The following is a 14,942-nucleotide window of genomic DNA, read 5'->3' as shown; positions in this document are numbered from 1 at the left end:
GCCCTTGCCCTATAGCGAAAAGCTCTCAAAAAAAAAAAAAAAAAAAAAAGAAATTGGAATCGAATGGCCGGCATATGTAGGTCGCTGCCGGCTCCGGAGGCCTCCGAGCGGGGAGCGTGGTCTCTGGCGTTGGGCGGTGCGCCTCCACGGTACTGTAATCAAGCAGGTGTCTTTATGGCGGGGTGAAGCGCTTCCGTAGTGTGTCATCGGACGGATAATGGAAGTCTACGGTGTCTCCAGTCAGCGTTAGTAACAGTTTAGTAAAATTCTACATTTGGATGGCAGCACTGTGAGACACGTTTGTGTTATAGAGCCGGAATCTAATGACTTCCCTGAGCCAGCTTTGTGTGTAGTAGGGAAAACACCGAATTCGCCCCGTGCATCTGATTACCAGAGGGAGCGGAGTTCATTGTTCTTTGTGGAAGGACATGGCTCGGGACGTGGCTGCAGGAGCAGGAACAGGTGCGTCACTGAGTCCCCCTGCGGCCTCATGCCCTGTTGCTGCAGGGGCGTCAGGTGAAGCCCTGCCCTCGGCGAGAAGAGTAAGCACGTGGAGGAGGTGGAGACGGAGGTCGGCCGGAGGGCCGTTAGCTTTGAGACGTGGAGGGGAAGTGACGAAGCTCCTCCCTCGTTCACTCGCCTTTTTACAATACAGAGAAAGGGCGTTGCATCTCAGAGCGCATGTAAGGTGGAGGCGGACCGGCGTGGATGCAGCGAGGGCGGTGGCCACGTGCCGGCCGTGGCGGTGCCCGAGCACGGTCTGAGCGCCGCTCTCTCTCTGTGCTCCCGCAGGGCGGGCTGTACGCGGCCGTCCCGACGTACATGGACACCCTGCAGTGCGCGAGCTGCCGGAACTGCCGGAACAACAACAGGTAGGCCGTGCTGGGCGTGGGCGTGGGCAGCCGTGTTTCCCCTGGGGGAAGGATGTTCCCGGAGGTCCCCCTGAGGTCACAGCTCGGAGTCGCAGCCGTGAGCCCAGGGTGTGCTGCTGTGACCCCTGCGTGCGGGTCTCTGTGCTCGGCTCCTTCAGCCGTCCTACCACACGGAGGACTTCGCTTCTACCCGAGGCAGACGGGCTTGATGTGTTTGAGCATCGGAGTGTCGCTCCCTGTGCTCAGGCTCTCCTACCCCACCGTCACCCTCTCCCAGGGGATGCATGGGAGTGTTGGGGCGGACCTGTGTGTGTGTGTGTGATTGTTATTTTTCATAGCAAGTACCGAAATGCCCCACCAGACTACTGAGTGCTTTTTCTTCAATTAAAATCTTCAGTAGCAAATTCCTACTTTCGATGTGTTTAATTTTAAAAGCTGTGTGCACTCACAGTGTCTCACAAGAAAGCCTACACATGGCTGCGTTAAAGTGCATCTTCCACAGTTAGATGATAGCACCTGCAGGGTCTCGGTACTGCGGGCCCCCCAGCCGGCTGGCCCCACTCGCCCCTGGCCGGGAGCCCAAGAGGAGCCCTCGCTGGGCGATGCTGGGCTGCAGCACCACCGTCCGGCCCATGCACACGCTCAGAGAGCGCTCATATTCTGGTTGTTTGTATTAATGGGATTAGCACGTTTTTGTTGTATTAAAGTTGTGTTAGAAATCTTTTTTTAGGGGACGGCTAATGGCATGGTGGTTAAGGAGGCTGGACCCCCACATGGCCGGCCACAATTTGTGTCCCGGACTTGGTGGCTTGCTTTTTCACTTTTCCCCTCTCTCCCTCTCTCTTGCTGTGTCCCCCTCTGGCCAAATTTAAATAAATAAAGTTAAATAAAATAATCATTAAAAGAAAGAAAGAAGAGAAATCTTTCTTTTGCAGAATGATCATACCGGTCCCTGTTCTCAAACTGCACAATGTGAACCATTGTGCAAGAGCATGAAATAACGAGGATTGAGGGGTTTCATTTTTGATTTGGGGCTCGACCTGTATCTTTTGAATGAATTAAAAGGTTCAGAGTGGTGTCTGGGAGCTGTTAGAACCAGAACTTAGGCTTCTGGTCAGCCCAGAAGCAGAGGCCCACAGCAGCGTGCTCCGAAAGGGGCCACGTCAGGCAGGCGTTGTTAGCCCGTGCTGGGCACGGGCTCTGGTCACTTCTGACTCCCCGGACCGGGAGCTAAGGTCTCTGCAGGGCCTTTTCCTTGTGGAGTCCTGGGCTCACTGCTCCACGGTCTCTTCCTCTGCCTTCTCTGGTTTAGACTTGACTGTGCTTCTCGGAGTGGGCTTTGAAGGAACAAGGCACTGAGCCCCCCACCGCCTCCCCGTTTCTGTGTGCTTTAGGGTGCGTGTGCTTGGCAGAGAGAGCAGGAGAGCGAGAAGGCACCCCAGGGTGGCTGCGTGCTGAGCCTGTCTACTCATGCTCCTCTCGGGACTTGGGCACACGTGCACATGCCTAGCGTGGTTTTCAAGCTTCAGGTCCGAGGCTTGAACTGAGCCGGCTGTGTGGGATCCTGCTGCATTACCCACCCGCTGACCCAGCCGTTTTCCGTGGTACCTCCCCAGAGAGGAAACCGCCTTCTGGTCCGGCCCGGGTAGCGGGTGACGAGTGCAGAGCAGCTGAGAGGGTTCCGTGCGTGCCGGCCAGCCATGTCGAGTGGGTCCAGGCCTGGTGTGTCCATGGCGTGTCATGGGTGACCACGTGCCTCGCTGCGTTCTGCTATCTTGAACTTTGGAGCCTTTCTGTGATGTAAGAGCAATAACATGGGGACGACCCTATAGCCTAGTGACTGAGGGAGCCAGATCCTGCACGGCTTGCCTGAGGTTCAAATCCCAGTGCCGGCGGCTTCAACAGTACACCAGGCATGTGTGCGTGCATGCCCACATCCTGATAGGATGCACAAGTGGGGGAGAGGGGTTGTGACCTCGCCTTCTCCATCTCTCTGGTGAGTGCACGTGCCCCGTGGCAGCTAAAGAACGGGAGAGAGAAGTCACACACGACAGCTCTGTGAGCAGCTGAGACGTCAGCGCGGCGCCCCGAGGCCAGTCCCCTACTTCAGGCGTAAGGGGAGGGCCTCGTGTAGCTTGGACATTCCAGAGTTAAGCAGATGCACTGAGGCCGGCAGTGGCAGGTGGCAGGTGGTCAAGGGCTCTGGACTCCCCTGTGGCTGACCATAGTTTGAGTCCCGACCCGGCAGCTTGCTGTCTTGCTCTCTCTCTCTCTTTCTCACTCCGTTCCTCTCTGGTCAAATTAAAATAAATAAAGAAAAATAAAATAATGATTAAATACAAAAAAAGAGTGAAGCAGATTGTATGAAATAAGCCCCCAGCTCTCCACTCCTTTCCAGCCCTCTGAGCACCAGAGGGCGCCAGTGGAGAGCGGGCGTGGACCGGCAGGCGCCGTGGAGAGCGGGGTGTGCTATCAGAAGTGTGCACCAGCTGCTTGGCTAGCTTCATTGGCAGGGATCGACTTTAAACCCGGGCTAGTCACCATTGGTCTTGGAAACAGAGAGAGGAGGGAGGACCCGGATGGAACTAACGGAGCACCAAGCCGAGAAGCCTCCTGGGGAGGAGCAAGAAACCGGCCTGCAGGGCCTGGAGAGCCTGGGACGGGCAGGAAGCACTGGCGTGGAAGGGGCCGCAGTTCATCAGGGAAGCTGCCAGGAGCAGGCTGACCGTCGGGAGGCAGCTGCAGGGCGTGCTCGGGGACATGGTCCTGCAGGGGACCTCTGGGTTCTGCGTGCGGATAGCCTGTGTTGGGACTGCAAGGTCCCTCTGTCACCCGCCCCGGGAAACCTGCCCTGACAGCCCCGCACTGGGGCAGGAGAGTGCAGAGAACCCTGAGGTCCTCCTGGTGGCTGCTGAGACAGAGAGAGCGAGCGAGTCGGCCGTGCGGGTCCAGCTCCCTTACCCACTGGGCAGCGTGCGCTGCCTGCATCCCTCGTGCAGTGTAGCTCAGGCCTGGGTTCGCCCTCCCCGGCTGGGCTGTGAAGAAGGAGTACAGCCGTGGGTCTGGGCACCTGGCCCTCTCTCCCAGCAAGCCCACTTGCTACGACTCCCCCAGCTCCCGGCCACTTGGTCACTCTGAAATGGCCCTGAGGCCGAAGGAAGCCTGGCCCCAGCCCCCTGTCCACTGTGCGGATTCGCCAGCCAGGCCAGGAGTCGGAGGGCTTCATCTGTTTTTAAACTGTGCAGCGCCCTCCTTTGGGGGAGTTGGGTACTGCCGAGGTCGGCTCCGCTGGTCACATGGAGACGGTGGGGGCTGTCGCTGGCCCCGGGCGTGGTGCTTTCAAGCTCGCGTGTGAGTGACTCACTGCGTTCAGGGCACTCAGCCCTTTTTATTTTTTATTTTTGGAGAGGTTTTTGGTATAGGGCGTGTGCGCTCATGAGAGAGACAGAGAGATAGAGTGAGAACGCACCTGCGGGGGGCGGGGGATGGCCACACCGCAATCCTTCTCCTCCGTTCTCCTCTCGGGATCTTGGGCACACACGCACACGCACCCGGCGTGAGTTTAAGCCACTGGGTCCGGGACTCGAACCGCAGTCGACCACATGGGAGTCCAGTGACATAGCCATTATGCCATCTGCTGGTCCCAGCCCTTTCTGACTCCCAGCATTTGTTGTCACTGCTCTATGACAGTCACCCATGACTTGATCCCCAAAGGATGCCCTGAGGGCTAGCAGGGTGGACGCTGAGAGGGCAGGAGGGACCCGACCCCCGAGGAACCCCAGATAAGGCGAGGCCAGCGAACGGAGTGCACGTGGCACCTGGGACAGTCAGCGTCCCCACTGAGGCTGACCACCGCGTGCAGGACTTGGAGCGTCTGCACAGGACAGGAGCCACGTCCAGGAGGCTGGTGGTCGTCCTGCCCTCCTGGGCTGACCAGAGAGGGAATAGTGGGGCAGCCGCTCGTGGTCACACTACGCGCACACAGCTGTGTGGTCGGCCATGAGGCCCCCCGGGAAGTGCCTCGCAGGTGCTGTGCGCAGGTGCTGAGCTCTTCACAGTGCGCGTGTTCGGGCCTAGAAGTAAGAAAGCCGCTTCGTCGACCTGGAGACGGCTCGGGGCGTCCCCCCAGCATGAGCCAGTGATGGGTGTGGGACGGCTTGTGCCCACTCGCGTGAACTTGCATCAAAGGAGCATCTCGAGCGTCACGTGTGCTCAGCCCCCTCCGCTCTTGCCACTCGTCGCGGGTCTCGGGTTCACACACAGGTGCTGGCGGTGCTGCTTCGTGGTCACGTGGTTGCTTCTGCCCGAAGCCTCGTCAGTGACACGGCGTCTGTACGTGCAGTACCAGGCCCTGTTCGGAGCGGAGGCCACTCCTGTGTGGTAGACCGTGCCCTCTGTGCCTCACCCCAGCACGCCACCCCGAGTTAAAGCCACTTCCGTCCGACCGCGTAGACGTCTGGGACTAAACTGGAGGTCTTGTAAGGTGTGGCTCGCATGTGGCTAGCTAGGTGGCTGTGCTTACGGCTACAAGGCGCTGTCCTAGAACAGGTGAGATGGCTTGTCCTGCTGGAATTAGGCTTCTGATCACTTCGCCAGTCTAACTCAGCTCGAGGACCTCGGCCAGCCCCCACCCTCTCAGGGACGCCGTGGCCACGTGGTTTCATGTCTCCGGAAGCGGATGCCGAAGTCGGTATCGGCAGCTCACACGGTTCTCTTGTCCTTTAAGGCCGACGCACGCTCACCTGATCACGCGCGGGCAGGTGAGCGCGGTCAGAGGTGGTCGTGGGCACCGTCCCGCCTCCTCTGGGCCTTCCCCATCGTTCTGACCAAAGTTCCTGGCGGCAAACTGTGAGGCCGCCCTAGGCTTCACTGAAAAACCTCACCCCTGCCTTTACGGCCAAGGGGGGCAGAGAGGACGCACAGACGCAACAAGGACCTCCTGGCCAGAGTCTCTGAGCTCTGCTGTGACATCACGGGGCACGTCCCGCGGGACCTGCTGCCCGGAGGGTTGTCACGTGCTGCTCACGGAGCACCATCTGGGGCCGGGATGTTCGGGCAGGATGTCTCCCTGGGGCTTCGTCGCCCCTCTCGTGAACGGACTGCTCCCTGCCCACGCCGTCTCTGGAATGGAGGTCGCTCGTGCCTGCGTCGCCACCAGACCCTGCAGAGTCGCGGCGCGGTGCTGAGCAGTTGCCCGTGGGCCAGGCCGTCACCAGCGGGGTCTGGCCGGCCCCTGGCTGTGTGGATGCCCTGCCGCCCTCCGGGCGTTCTCTGACATGAGGGCGGTCACTGCCTGTCATAAGGGACACTGCCTATGACAGTGACAGCAGGGCTGTGCGGACAGCTGGAATGGGGACAGGATGACCACCCCTACTCGGAGAGCCGCAGAGGTGTGTGTCGTGTCCCTCCCACCTGAAGTGACAGCCTGGCTCGCTGAGGGGCCTGGTGTCGGGCACTTGGACCCCGTTGCCTGTCACTCGCTGACAGCCCCTTGCTAGAGAAAGTCTTTATGAAGTCCGGCGCTCTGCAGGTGGGCTGCGGCCGTCCGAGGCCCTCTGTTGCACACGTGGGGCCGCTGTGAGCAGAGTCTGGATACACGGCCCTACACCGAGTCCCCGATGACGCAGCGCGCCAGCCCGCCCCCACGTGCTGCACACCGTCCCCGCGTCCCCGACGATGCACATCAGCCCGCGCCCACGAGCCGTGCACCGTCCTCCCCAACGTGCACTGTTGGCCAAGGCGTCGCGGTCACGGCCCCTCGGGGCCCTCGGCTCTCATCATTGCCCATCTCTTTGCTCCGCTGCCGGGGTGTGGGGCTGTGCAGGCGCCCGTGGGCCCCGGTGGAACTGCATGGCTGAAGCCGGCAGGAACCCCGTGGCAGTCTGAACCGGCTCTGAGATGGAGGGTCGGCCTGTTCTAAAAGCATTCCCCACTCCTGAGGGCTCAGTGGAGGGGTCGCAGGCTGCCTTCGGTGCTGACGGAGCTGGAAAATGAGATGGAAAAGCCCGGTAAAAAAAAGAGTCGAAAAACAAAACTTAATTGCTATATTTATGGAGAAAGAAAATATTAAAGTCAACAGAAACAGACCCGCGAAGCAGCGTGGCGTGTGGCCATGGGGAGACCCGCACGGCGGAGCCGGAGGTTGGGGAGCTGGCCAGGCTGTGGGGTGAGCTGGGAGCAGATGCTCCAGTCCACGTGGCCAGGCGTCCCCGAGACTGGGGAGCTGAGAACTGAGGGCTCCGTCTCAGAGATGGGGAAGCAGGAGAGGGAGCGGCTGCTGGTGCTCAGAGGCTGAGCTCAGAGGGGAAGCCCCTGGCGGGAACCCCTCTCCCCTCTCTGCCAGCTCCCTGCAGGGCTGCGAGGTGCTCCTGACCTTGGGCCAGCCAGCCCTCCCCACTCCCTGCCCTCCCTCCCCCACTCACCCCTGCACTGGTGACTGTGACAGGCGGGGAGCCCTGAGGGTGGGCTGAGTCCCAGCGAGTGTGGGGGACCCTGAGGGTAGGGGTGGGCTGAGTCCGGTGAGTCACTGCAGACCCTGAGGGTGGGCTGAGTCCCAGCGAGTGTGGGGGACCCTGAGGGTGGGCTGAGTCGGCAAGTCACAGACCCTGAGGGTGGCCTGAGTCGGGCGAGTTGGTGCCCGGTCCGGCGTTGCTGCTCCTCCTCGCAGCACTCTCCAGTCCCGGCCCACTCCTGCTGCGGTTGCATTCTCCACGTGTGGAATAATCGGTTGCTGCTGTCTCCACCGGAGGAAGCCCGCCCGTGGGCTGTGGTCACCGCCGTCTCTGCTCCCACATTTCTCCACCCCTTCAGGATCTGGGGCGTGCACGCATGTGTGCCCACTGTGGTTTTCAGGCCAAGCCACAGGCCAGCACATGGGCCGCCTCCCGGTGCACTGGGCGTGGCTGCTGCACCTTGGGGCTGGCCCAGTATCTAGTTACCTTTAAGCATCCATTTTTAAATTGTTGATCACTTTTATGTATATTCCTTCATTTATTTTAATTTGACCAGAGAGAGAGAAAGTGAGAAAGCCAGCCACCAGGTCTGGGACTCGAACGGTGATCGGCCACGTGGGAGTGTCCAGCACCTTAGCCACCACACCACCTGCTGGTCCCCGCATCCATTTTTCTTCAGCTGTGGATATGGGCCAGCAAGTGGCGTGGAGGTTAAGGCGGTAGATCCCACTTGGCCAGCTATGTGGTTTGAGTCCCTGACCAGGCGACTTGAAAATCACACTGGCTGTGTGCGTGCGTGCCCCAGATCCCAAGAAGGTACTAGAGGAGAAGGGATTGGGGCGTGGCCACCCCCTCGGGCGGTTTCCCTCTTCTCTCCCGTGTCTGTCTGATAGCACATGCGCCTTATAGCAAAAACTAAAAAATAAACATACGAAAAGGATACAAATACGAAATGCTGAACGATATTGCAGAATGGGCCTTTTAAGACGATCAGCCCCGTACACCCAGTTGCCTTCGGTCCAAACCCCGCAGGTGTCTCTCCAAAGCCAGCGGCACTTTCAGCAGCAGCCCCCTCCCCCGGGCCACCCTGGCCACACCTCATCCGCAGGACAGTTTGGAAATGAAGCCTCTCGGCGGCTCGAAGATGCCCGTGTGCCTGGCCCCCAGCATACCTGATGGTGGCCGGTTACCTGAGGAGGGCGTCAAGGGCGAGGCGGTGCTGGTACCTGCTCAGCGTCTTTGCTGCCTAGAGGGTAGGAGGGGCGTGGGGCTCAGCAGGGCACAGGGCGGGCACGGCCGGCCTGGCGCAGGGGCGGGGCGGGCACAGCTGACCCTCATAGGTATAGGGGTATGCTGACTTGTACTTCCCAGGTCATTCTTAGCTGAGAACAGTACAAGGGCCTTCAGAAAGTGTGTAGGAAAGCTCGGGACCAGCATAGTGGTTACATTTCGGGAGTCCTACATGACCGTGGTTCGAGTCCCAGACTCAGTGCTTGAAACTCACTCCGGGCTGTGTGTGTGTCTGCCGAGGACCCCAGGAGGAGGGTGGAGGAGAAAGGATTGCAGCGTGGCCTTCCCCCCAGGGGGTGATTTCTCACTTTCCTGCTCACCGTCTCTGTCTCTCTCCCGGATGAGTGCGTGTACCCTAAGGCAAAAACCTCCACCCCCAAAAAAACAATGTCGTGCGAGGGCCAGCAGGTATGGAAGGTTAAGGTACTGGATCTCACATAGCCAGCTTTGTGGTTCGAGTCCCAGACCCAGCACCCTAGACATGCTGCTCTGTGAGCATGCCTGCCCCAAATCCCGAGAGGAGACTGGAGGAGGAGGGGCTGTGAGTCATCCCCCAGCCATTTCTCACTGGCCTCTTTTTCTGTCTCTCTCTGGCAAGTAGACATATCCTATAATTAATAAGAAATGAATTAATTATAAAAAGATTAAAAGTTTATGGGAGAGGGACCAGCAGTTAGCGTAATGGCTATGTCGCTGGACTCCCACGTAGTGACCGCGGTTCAAAAGGTAAAAGAAAATCACGCTGGGTGTATGTGCTTGTGTGCCCAAGATCCCAGGAGGAGAATAGAGAAGAAGGGATTGCGGCGTGACCATCCCTCGGGGGGGGGTCATTTCTCGCTTTCTGTCTCTGTCTTTCTGGCGAGAGTACATGCTCTATAGCAAAAACCTCTTCGAAAAGAAAAGAAAAACAGTTTGTGGGAGGATGGAGTGAAAATAAGTTTTTTCTGGTGTGAAAAAATACTGGAATCCATGCACACACTTTTCTTTTCTTTTTTTTGGAGAGATTTTCACTGTAGGGCGCATGCGCTCGCCAGACAGACAGAGAGAGACATAGAGACAGAAAGCGAGAAGTCGCCCCCCAGGGGGGATGGCCACGCCGCAATCCCTTCTCCTCCGTTCTCCTCTCGGGATCTTGGGCACGCACGCACACGCGCCCGGCGTGAGTTTTAAGCCACCGGGTCTGGGATGCGAACCACGGTCGAATACGTGGGAGTCCAGCGACATAGCCATCACGCTAACTATTGGTTCCCTCATAGTCTTTTCTTAATCTGTATTTTGCACAAACTTTTTGAAGACTCCTTTGGAAGGGAAGGCGATGCTCTGAGGGGTGTGGGGGTGCGCAAACGTATTTCTTCGTTACATTCATGAGAGAGGCAGAGACGGGCAGGGCAGGGGCACCTCCACCAGTTCCCCTCCCAGACCCACCCTCAGCCTCCGCCCGTCCCAGGTCCCGGGGGCGCCGCTGTGCTCAGGGAGTGCCTCTCCCACGCAGGACACCTCTCAGGGCGCCAGGTCCGGCTCTGCCGCCGTCAGCCCTGGGGTTCTCAAGGCCGCTCACACGGTCTTAGAGACCAGGAAAGGGGGCTGGATCGAGGGCCTTCCCAGCCAGTCTGGCCCCGCCCTGCACCTCAGGCGTCTCCTAACGCTCCAGCCTTTCCATCTGCAGGAGACTGCAGTGTCCGCTCCGAAACAGACAGCAGGAGTTGAGGCTGGACGCTCCCACCTGCCGCAGCGCGTGGCTCCTGAGGACGCCGTGACGCACACCCGCTTCGAGCCAGCGACTGCAGCACAGGGGCTGGGAGCTGAGTGAGGACACACTGCGACCAGAGCAGGGGCCGTCTCTCCCCGTAGCTTTTGCACACGTCAGTGTCTAAGCAGCTCCTGCACCTCTGTCGGTGGACGCGTGCAGCCGTCGCCGCTGCCTGGCGTGTGCCGTGAGCATATACGCCTGGAAAATCCTCCCCCTTGCTCCGCCTCAGTAGGAGTGTCCTTGCTCTGCATGGCTTCCCTCACCCGGGAGTGGGGGCCAGTCCCGACCGACCCCAAGAACCGGAGTGACAGTGGGCACACAGGGTGGACAGGTCCTCCAGCCCACACCTGTCCTGTCTTCACAGGGAGAGCCGTCTCCTGCTGTGGGGACTGCTGAGGTCGCCGCCCTGGTGGCCTGTGTTTGTAGCCGTGGGTCTGGCCTCTAGGAGAGTGGGTTCCCAGGCGCGCTCACATGACCCAGGGACTCCCTGTGTCACGTGGGCACTGCAGGCCACTCTGGTCGCGTGTGGCAGTGTGCACAGAGAGCCACTGCCAGGAGGACAACGATGCCAGGAGCCACAGAACAGGTGCGTGGGGCCCCATGGCAGTTTCTGGGTAGGGACAGAGCAGGACTTTGAAGTGGTTGCTTAAACAGTAAAAACAGAATCAGTGAGGTGGTGCCGTGCAGAAAAAGGCCTTGGGGGGCCCGGGGGCCCCGTGTGTCCCACGTTGGAGGGCGGGCCACACCACCCTCAGGACAGCCTCATTCGTGGCCTGGCAGCAGCCCCAGAGCTGTGCATCGGGACCGATGGAGACCCGGAGAAGAGGCGTTAGACACGTCAGTGTGTAAGCAGCTCCTGCACGTCTGTCAGTGGACGCATGCAGACCTCGCCGCTGCCCGTGGTGACAAGGACGACACCCACGGCCACCACTGGAAAGCTTTTCTCCCGTCACGGAGCCCGGCCCCCCGTCCTGGCCACACGTTTCTGGGCTGCGCCCCCACACCCCGGGAAGGACCAGAGCTCCCGGCGAGGGTCGTGCGGTTCCGTGGAGCCTGGTTTGCAGCTTCTGTGACGGAGCAGCCAGGCCAAGTGCCAAGGCAGGCAGCTTCTCTCGGCCCACCCGTGCCCCTCGCCCCGCGCCTGCCTCGGGAGCAGAGCAGGGAAGCATCTGCGTTGGTCCTGGGCTCTGTCTGCACATGCAGGGACTTCGGAGGGGGAATGGGGATGAGCCGAGGACCGGGCCCAGCAGGCAGCGCCCGGCCACAGACGAATTCCTGAAAATGGAGCATGCCCGTTGGCGCTTCTGGTCCAGCCAACCGTGAGCGTGAGCCCCGGGCAGACCGGACTTCATCTGCGAGGGCAGGAGCTGAGCCCAGCGGGAGGGCAGCGCGTGGCGGCAGTTACATTGTCGGTGACGCTGTTTTAAGTGTTATTCCTTGTGTCCTGTTCTATTTATAAGACGCCTCTGTATTGAGAGACACAAATACACGTGTTTGCCTGTCACTGGGAGTCGCGGTCCCTGCAGCGTGAGTCGTTCTGAACTTTCCGCGTGGTCTGAGAGCCGGCCTGCCTCCTGTCACTTCGCAGGACAGGCAGCAGGTGGCACAAGGGTTGCCGAGCAACTGCCGTGTGCTAGGCACCATGCTCCGGGCTTCCTGCATTTACCCGTCGGGTCCCCAAGCAGCCAGTGATCCCCCGAGCCTGACCTTGTGCTGGTCTGCCAGGCTGTCACCTGTCCCTCCCCTTTCCCTGTGCATTCTATAAGCCGCAAGCTCTCGGGCTGGGCCAGCCCATGTCCAGAAGCCATGGGTTCTCCGGGTAGGCCAGCCGTGTCCAGAAGCTGCAGGCTTTCTGGGGGGCCAGCCTGCATGCTGCTGCCACCTGCCGTTATGTCCTCTGAGGCTCCGGCCACAGTCTGCCCTCTGTGGGGGCCTGCCCATTGCAGTTGTCCCGGGCTTGTCCCGCCAGAACCGCGGCCTCGCCAGCTCAGGGTCGTGACACGGCTGAGGCTGCGTCCTTCGAGCCTGGAGTTAGGTGTGGTCCCTAGCCCGTGATGGCGATGACGTTACGGTCCCTCAGGTGCGCCATCTCCCTCCCCTGGCCTTCCCCTTGTTGCAGACGCGCTGTGGGCTGACGTGCATGCAGTGCTGGGCTGCAGGGTCCCAAAGCTTCCTCAGCGAGTTTCCTGAGCAGTGGTACCGAGGTCACCTCAGTGAAGGCCAGCATGTCTGTCCTGGGTGCCTCACGTCACTCTCATGACACCCCCAGAGAGGTCCAGTTCCTCGTTCAGTGCCACCTGTGTGTTTTCTACCACGTGACTGAGGTGCATGTTTTGTGTCATGTGGAATAGTGTGTTTTACTTCCTCGGAGTTGTGGCCTTGTGTGTGAAGCTGTGTTTTAAGTGGTGTGACCACGGCAGGCCTCACCTGGCCGACACAATTTACGTCATCGGTAAGAGAGTGCTGCTCTCAGGTGAGCAGCCGTGAGGATGGGCCGGCGGCGTCCCTGCTGTGCAGAGCGGCTTCCCGCGTGTCCTTGCAGCCCGCGACCCCCACTGGGGGCCCGTGGGTGCTGAGAGCCCCCGTTCTGACCGCAAGGCTCTGGACGCAGACCCACGCAGGTGCTGCGGCTTAGCGGAGGGGAGGGCGGGGTGGAGGCCAGCCCAGCCTCCAGAGATGACGGGGGCAGCCCTGCCTCACGCCTGGCCTGTCGGCCTCTGGGGTGGTGTCCGTGTGGACTCGGGGAGGTCCCTGGGAAGCCTCGTTCTCCTGCCTTACGAGGCGGAGGCTCCTGGTGCCTGGGTCAGGACCAGCAGTCCTTCCGCCTTCCGTCCATGTTCAAGTGCACCTTTCAGAGACCTCAGCCCTGTCCCGAGCACCTCCGGGGACGCCGGAGCCCCAGGAAGGCCCTCCTTCACTGACCCTGGTCTCTGCAGGCACCGCTGCCTTCCTGCTGGGGTGGCCCGGCCCCTGGTGCCCGTGGGACAAGCCCTCATTTGTGTCTGGCCTGGACTTGAGCCACGTGCACACGCACTCACACGCTCTAGCTCCTGGGACATGCTGGCAGCGCCAGTGCAGCTGGGCCCCGGCGAGGCAGGCAGCTGCGTCTCTGAGGCCTCCACTCCGCCGGCGGGCATGGCTCTGCAGACCTTGCCAATCCTCCACACGTGACGGGGACACACACTCCTTTGCACCAGCCAAATCTGGGCCCAGCTGCCCGTCTCTGCCCAGGACCGTGGTCGGAATGGCGTGTCAGGGACAATAGCAGGTTGGTTTATTTGGGAACGGTGCAGCCCGCGGACACTGGTACCATGGCCCCACGCTCCAGCAGGGCCTGGCTGGTTCAGGGACTGCGTCGTCCTGCCACGTCTGTCTCCGCACAATGGGCTGACTTCTCTGGTAGCCGGGGTGCTGAGGGCCTGCAGGTGGGCCTCACCTGTTACGTAGATGGAAGCCGGTCAGGGGCAGCTGGTGTCTGAGTGGCCTCGGTTTTAGGACCTGCCCACCTGCCTGCCTCTGCCCTTCTGCCGTCCTCGCTGGCCTCACGGTGTGGTGGTCACTGTGATGGTGAGGTTCACTGGGGCCTCGGGGTCCTGCGCAGGCTCCGAACCCGGGGCGGTGGGCGGTGTCCCGATGCCTGTAAGGAGCGGAGGTGGGCAGAGCGATGCCCTGGGCCATCCCGGAAGTTTCCAGAGCACTGGAGCGGCGCGTCCTGCCGGCAACCAGCACTGGGCGGGCAGAAGCCGTCCCGGGGAGACTCACCTGCCTGGGCCTGGGCGCTTCCCCTTGAAGCCCTCCCTTGACTGTGGTCCCTGGGTGGGGTGGGGCGGTGAGCATGGCTCCTAGCCAGAGGGGAAGCCCAGCCCCTGAAAGGCGGTCCCACACTCACGTGGGGCTGAGCCACTGCCCGAGGCCTGTGGGGCGGGGAGAGGCGGCACTCAGCAGCCCCCAGGCTCTGACCCAGGTTCCCCGTGGGCGCTAAGGGTGGTCCTGCCATCCCCACTCACAGGGAAAGGTCTCGGGGTGCCGGGCTGCGTACTGGAACACCAGCAGGGAGGCCACCGTCGCCACCACCATACCTGTGCCTGCTGCCCCGAGCACCGCGGGGTAGGCGCTGAACGGAGGGTCCACTGGGGGTGCAGCACGGGTTTCAGAGCCGCAGCGGGGGGCAGTGCCAGCACCTAGCCCCCGCTGACGGGCCCCGGCCAGTGGTGGCTGGGTAGCCGAGTCCCGGCCACAGCTCTGTTTCTGGCCCAGAAAGCTGAAGCCTGGCTGCCCTGGCGGGTGTGGCCACAGGAGAGGCCATGGCAGGTGGAGGCGGGGTGGGGGGCGAGGAGGGCAATGAGGCACAGAGTGGCTCCTGCTCTCCCTGGCAGCACCCGCCCTCCCTCCCTCCGCGTTCTGCCAGCTCCAGCTGTTACGGTGCCCCTGGGGGGAGGGGTGGGCAAGGGATGGCCGAGAGGCTCCCAAGGGCCGAGGGGGGAGGGGAGAGGGAGAGACGCGGTGCTCTGGGGGAGGAGGCGCCGGCCGCCCTGGAGGACAGGCGAGGCCAATGGCTAACCACCACCCCCGGGAGCG

The 14,942-nt window shown here is 61.3% G+C and overlaps 2 protein-coding genes across 2 annotated transcripts in view; one reads left to right on the top strand and one right to left on the bottom strand.

The window, feature by feature from the left end:
- Positions 1-11,868, top strand: part of CDON (cell adhesion associated, oncogene regulated) — a 55,923-nt gene extending 44,055 nt beyond the window's left edge. Inside the window, 3 exon segments of the mRNA XM_027772705.1 lie at positions 793-872; positions 8,357-8,577; positions 10,281-11,868. Coding sequence (XP_027628506.1) covers positions 793-872; positions 8,357-8,577; positions 10,281-10,321 — 342 coding nt within the window. The 3' untranslated portion in view covers positions 10,322-11,868.
- A 1,648-nt stretch (positions 11,869-13,516) lies between these two features.
- Positions 13,517-14,942, bottom strand: part of VSIG10L2 (V-set and immunoglobulin domain containing 10 like 2) — a 23,173-nt gene continuing 21,747 nt past the window's right edge. Inside the window, 4 exon segments of the mRNA XM_027772704.1 lie at positions 13,517-14,001; positions 14,127-14,176; positions 14,248-14,278; positions 14,372-14,494. Of these exon segments, the coding sequence (XP_027628505.1) occupies positions 13,907-14,001; positions 14,127-14,176; positions 14,248-14,278; positions 14,372-14,494 (299 nt within the window). The 3' untranslated portion in view covers positions 13,517-13,906.

Source organism: Tupaia chinensis, unplaced genomic scaffold (genome assembly GCF_000334495.1).
Source record: "Tupaia chinensis unplaced genomic scaffold, TupChi_1.0 Scaffold000037_4, whole genome shotgun sequence".
Lineage (NCBI taxonomy): Eukaryota > Metazoa > Chordata > Mammalia > Scandentia > Tupaiidae > Tupaia > Tupaia belangeri.
Note: the sequence above shows the minus strand (reverse complement) of the source record. Positions and strands in the feature narration are given on the sequence as shown.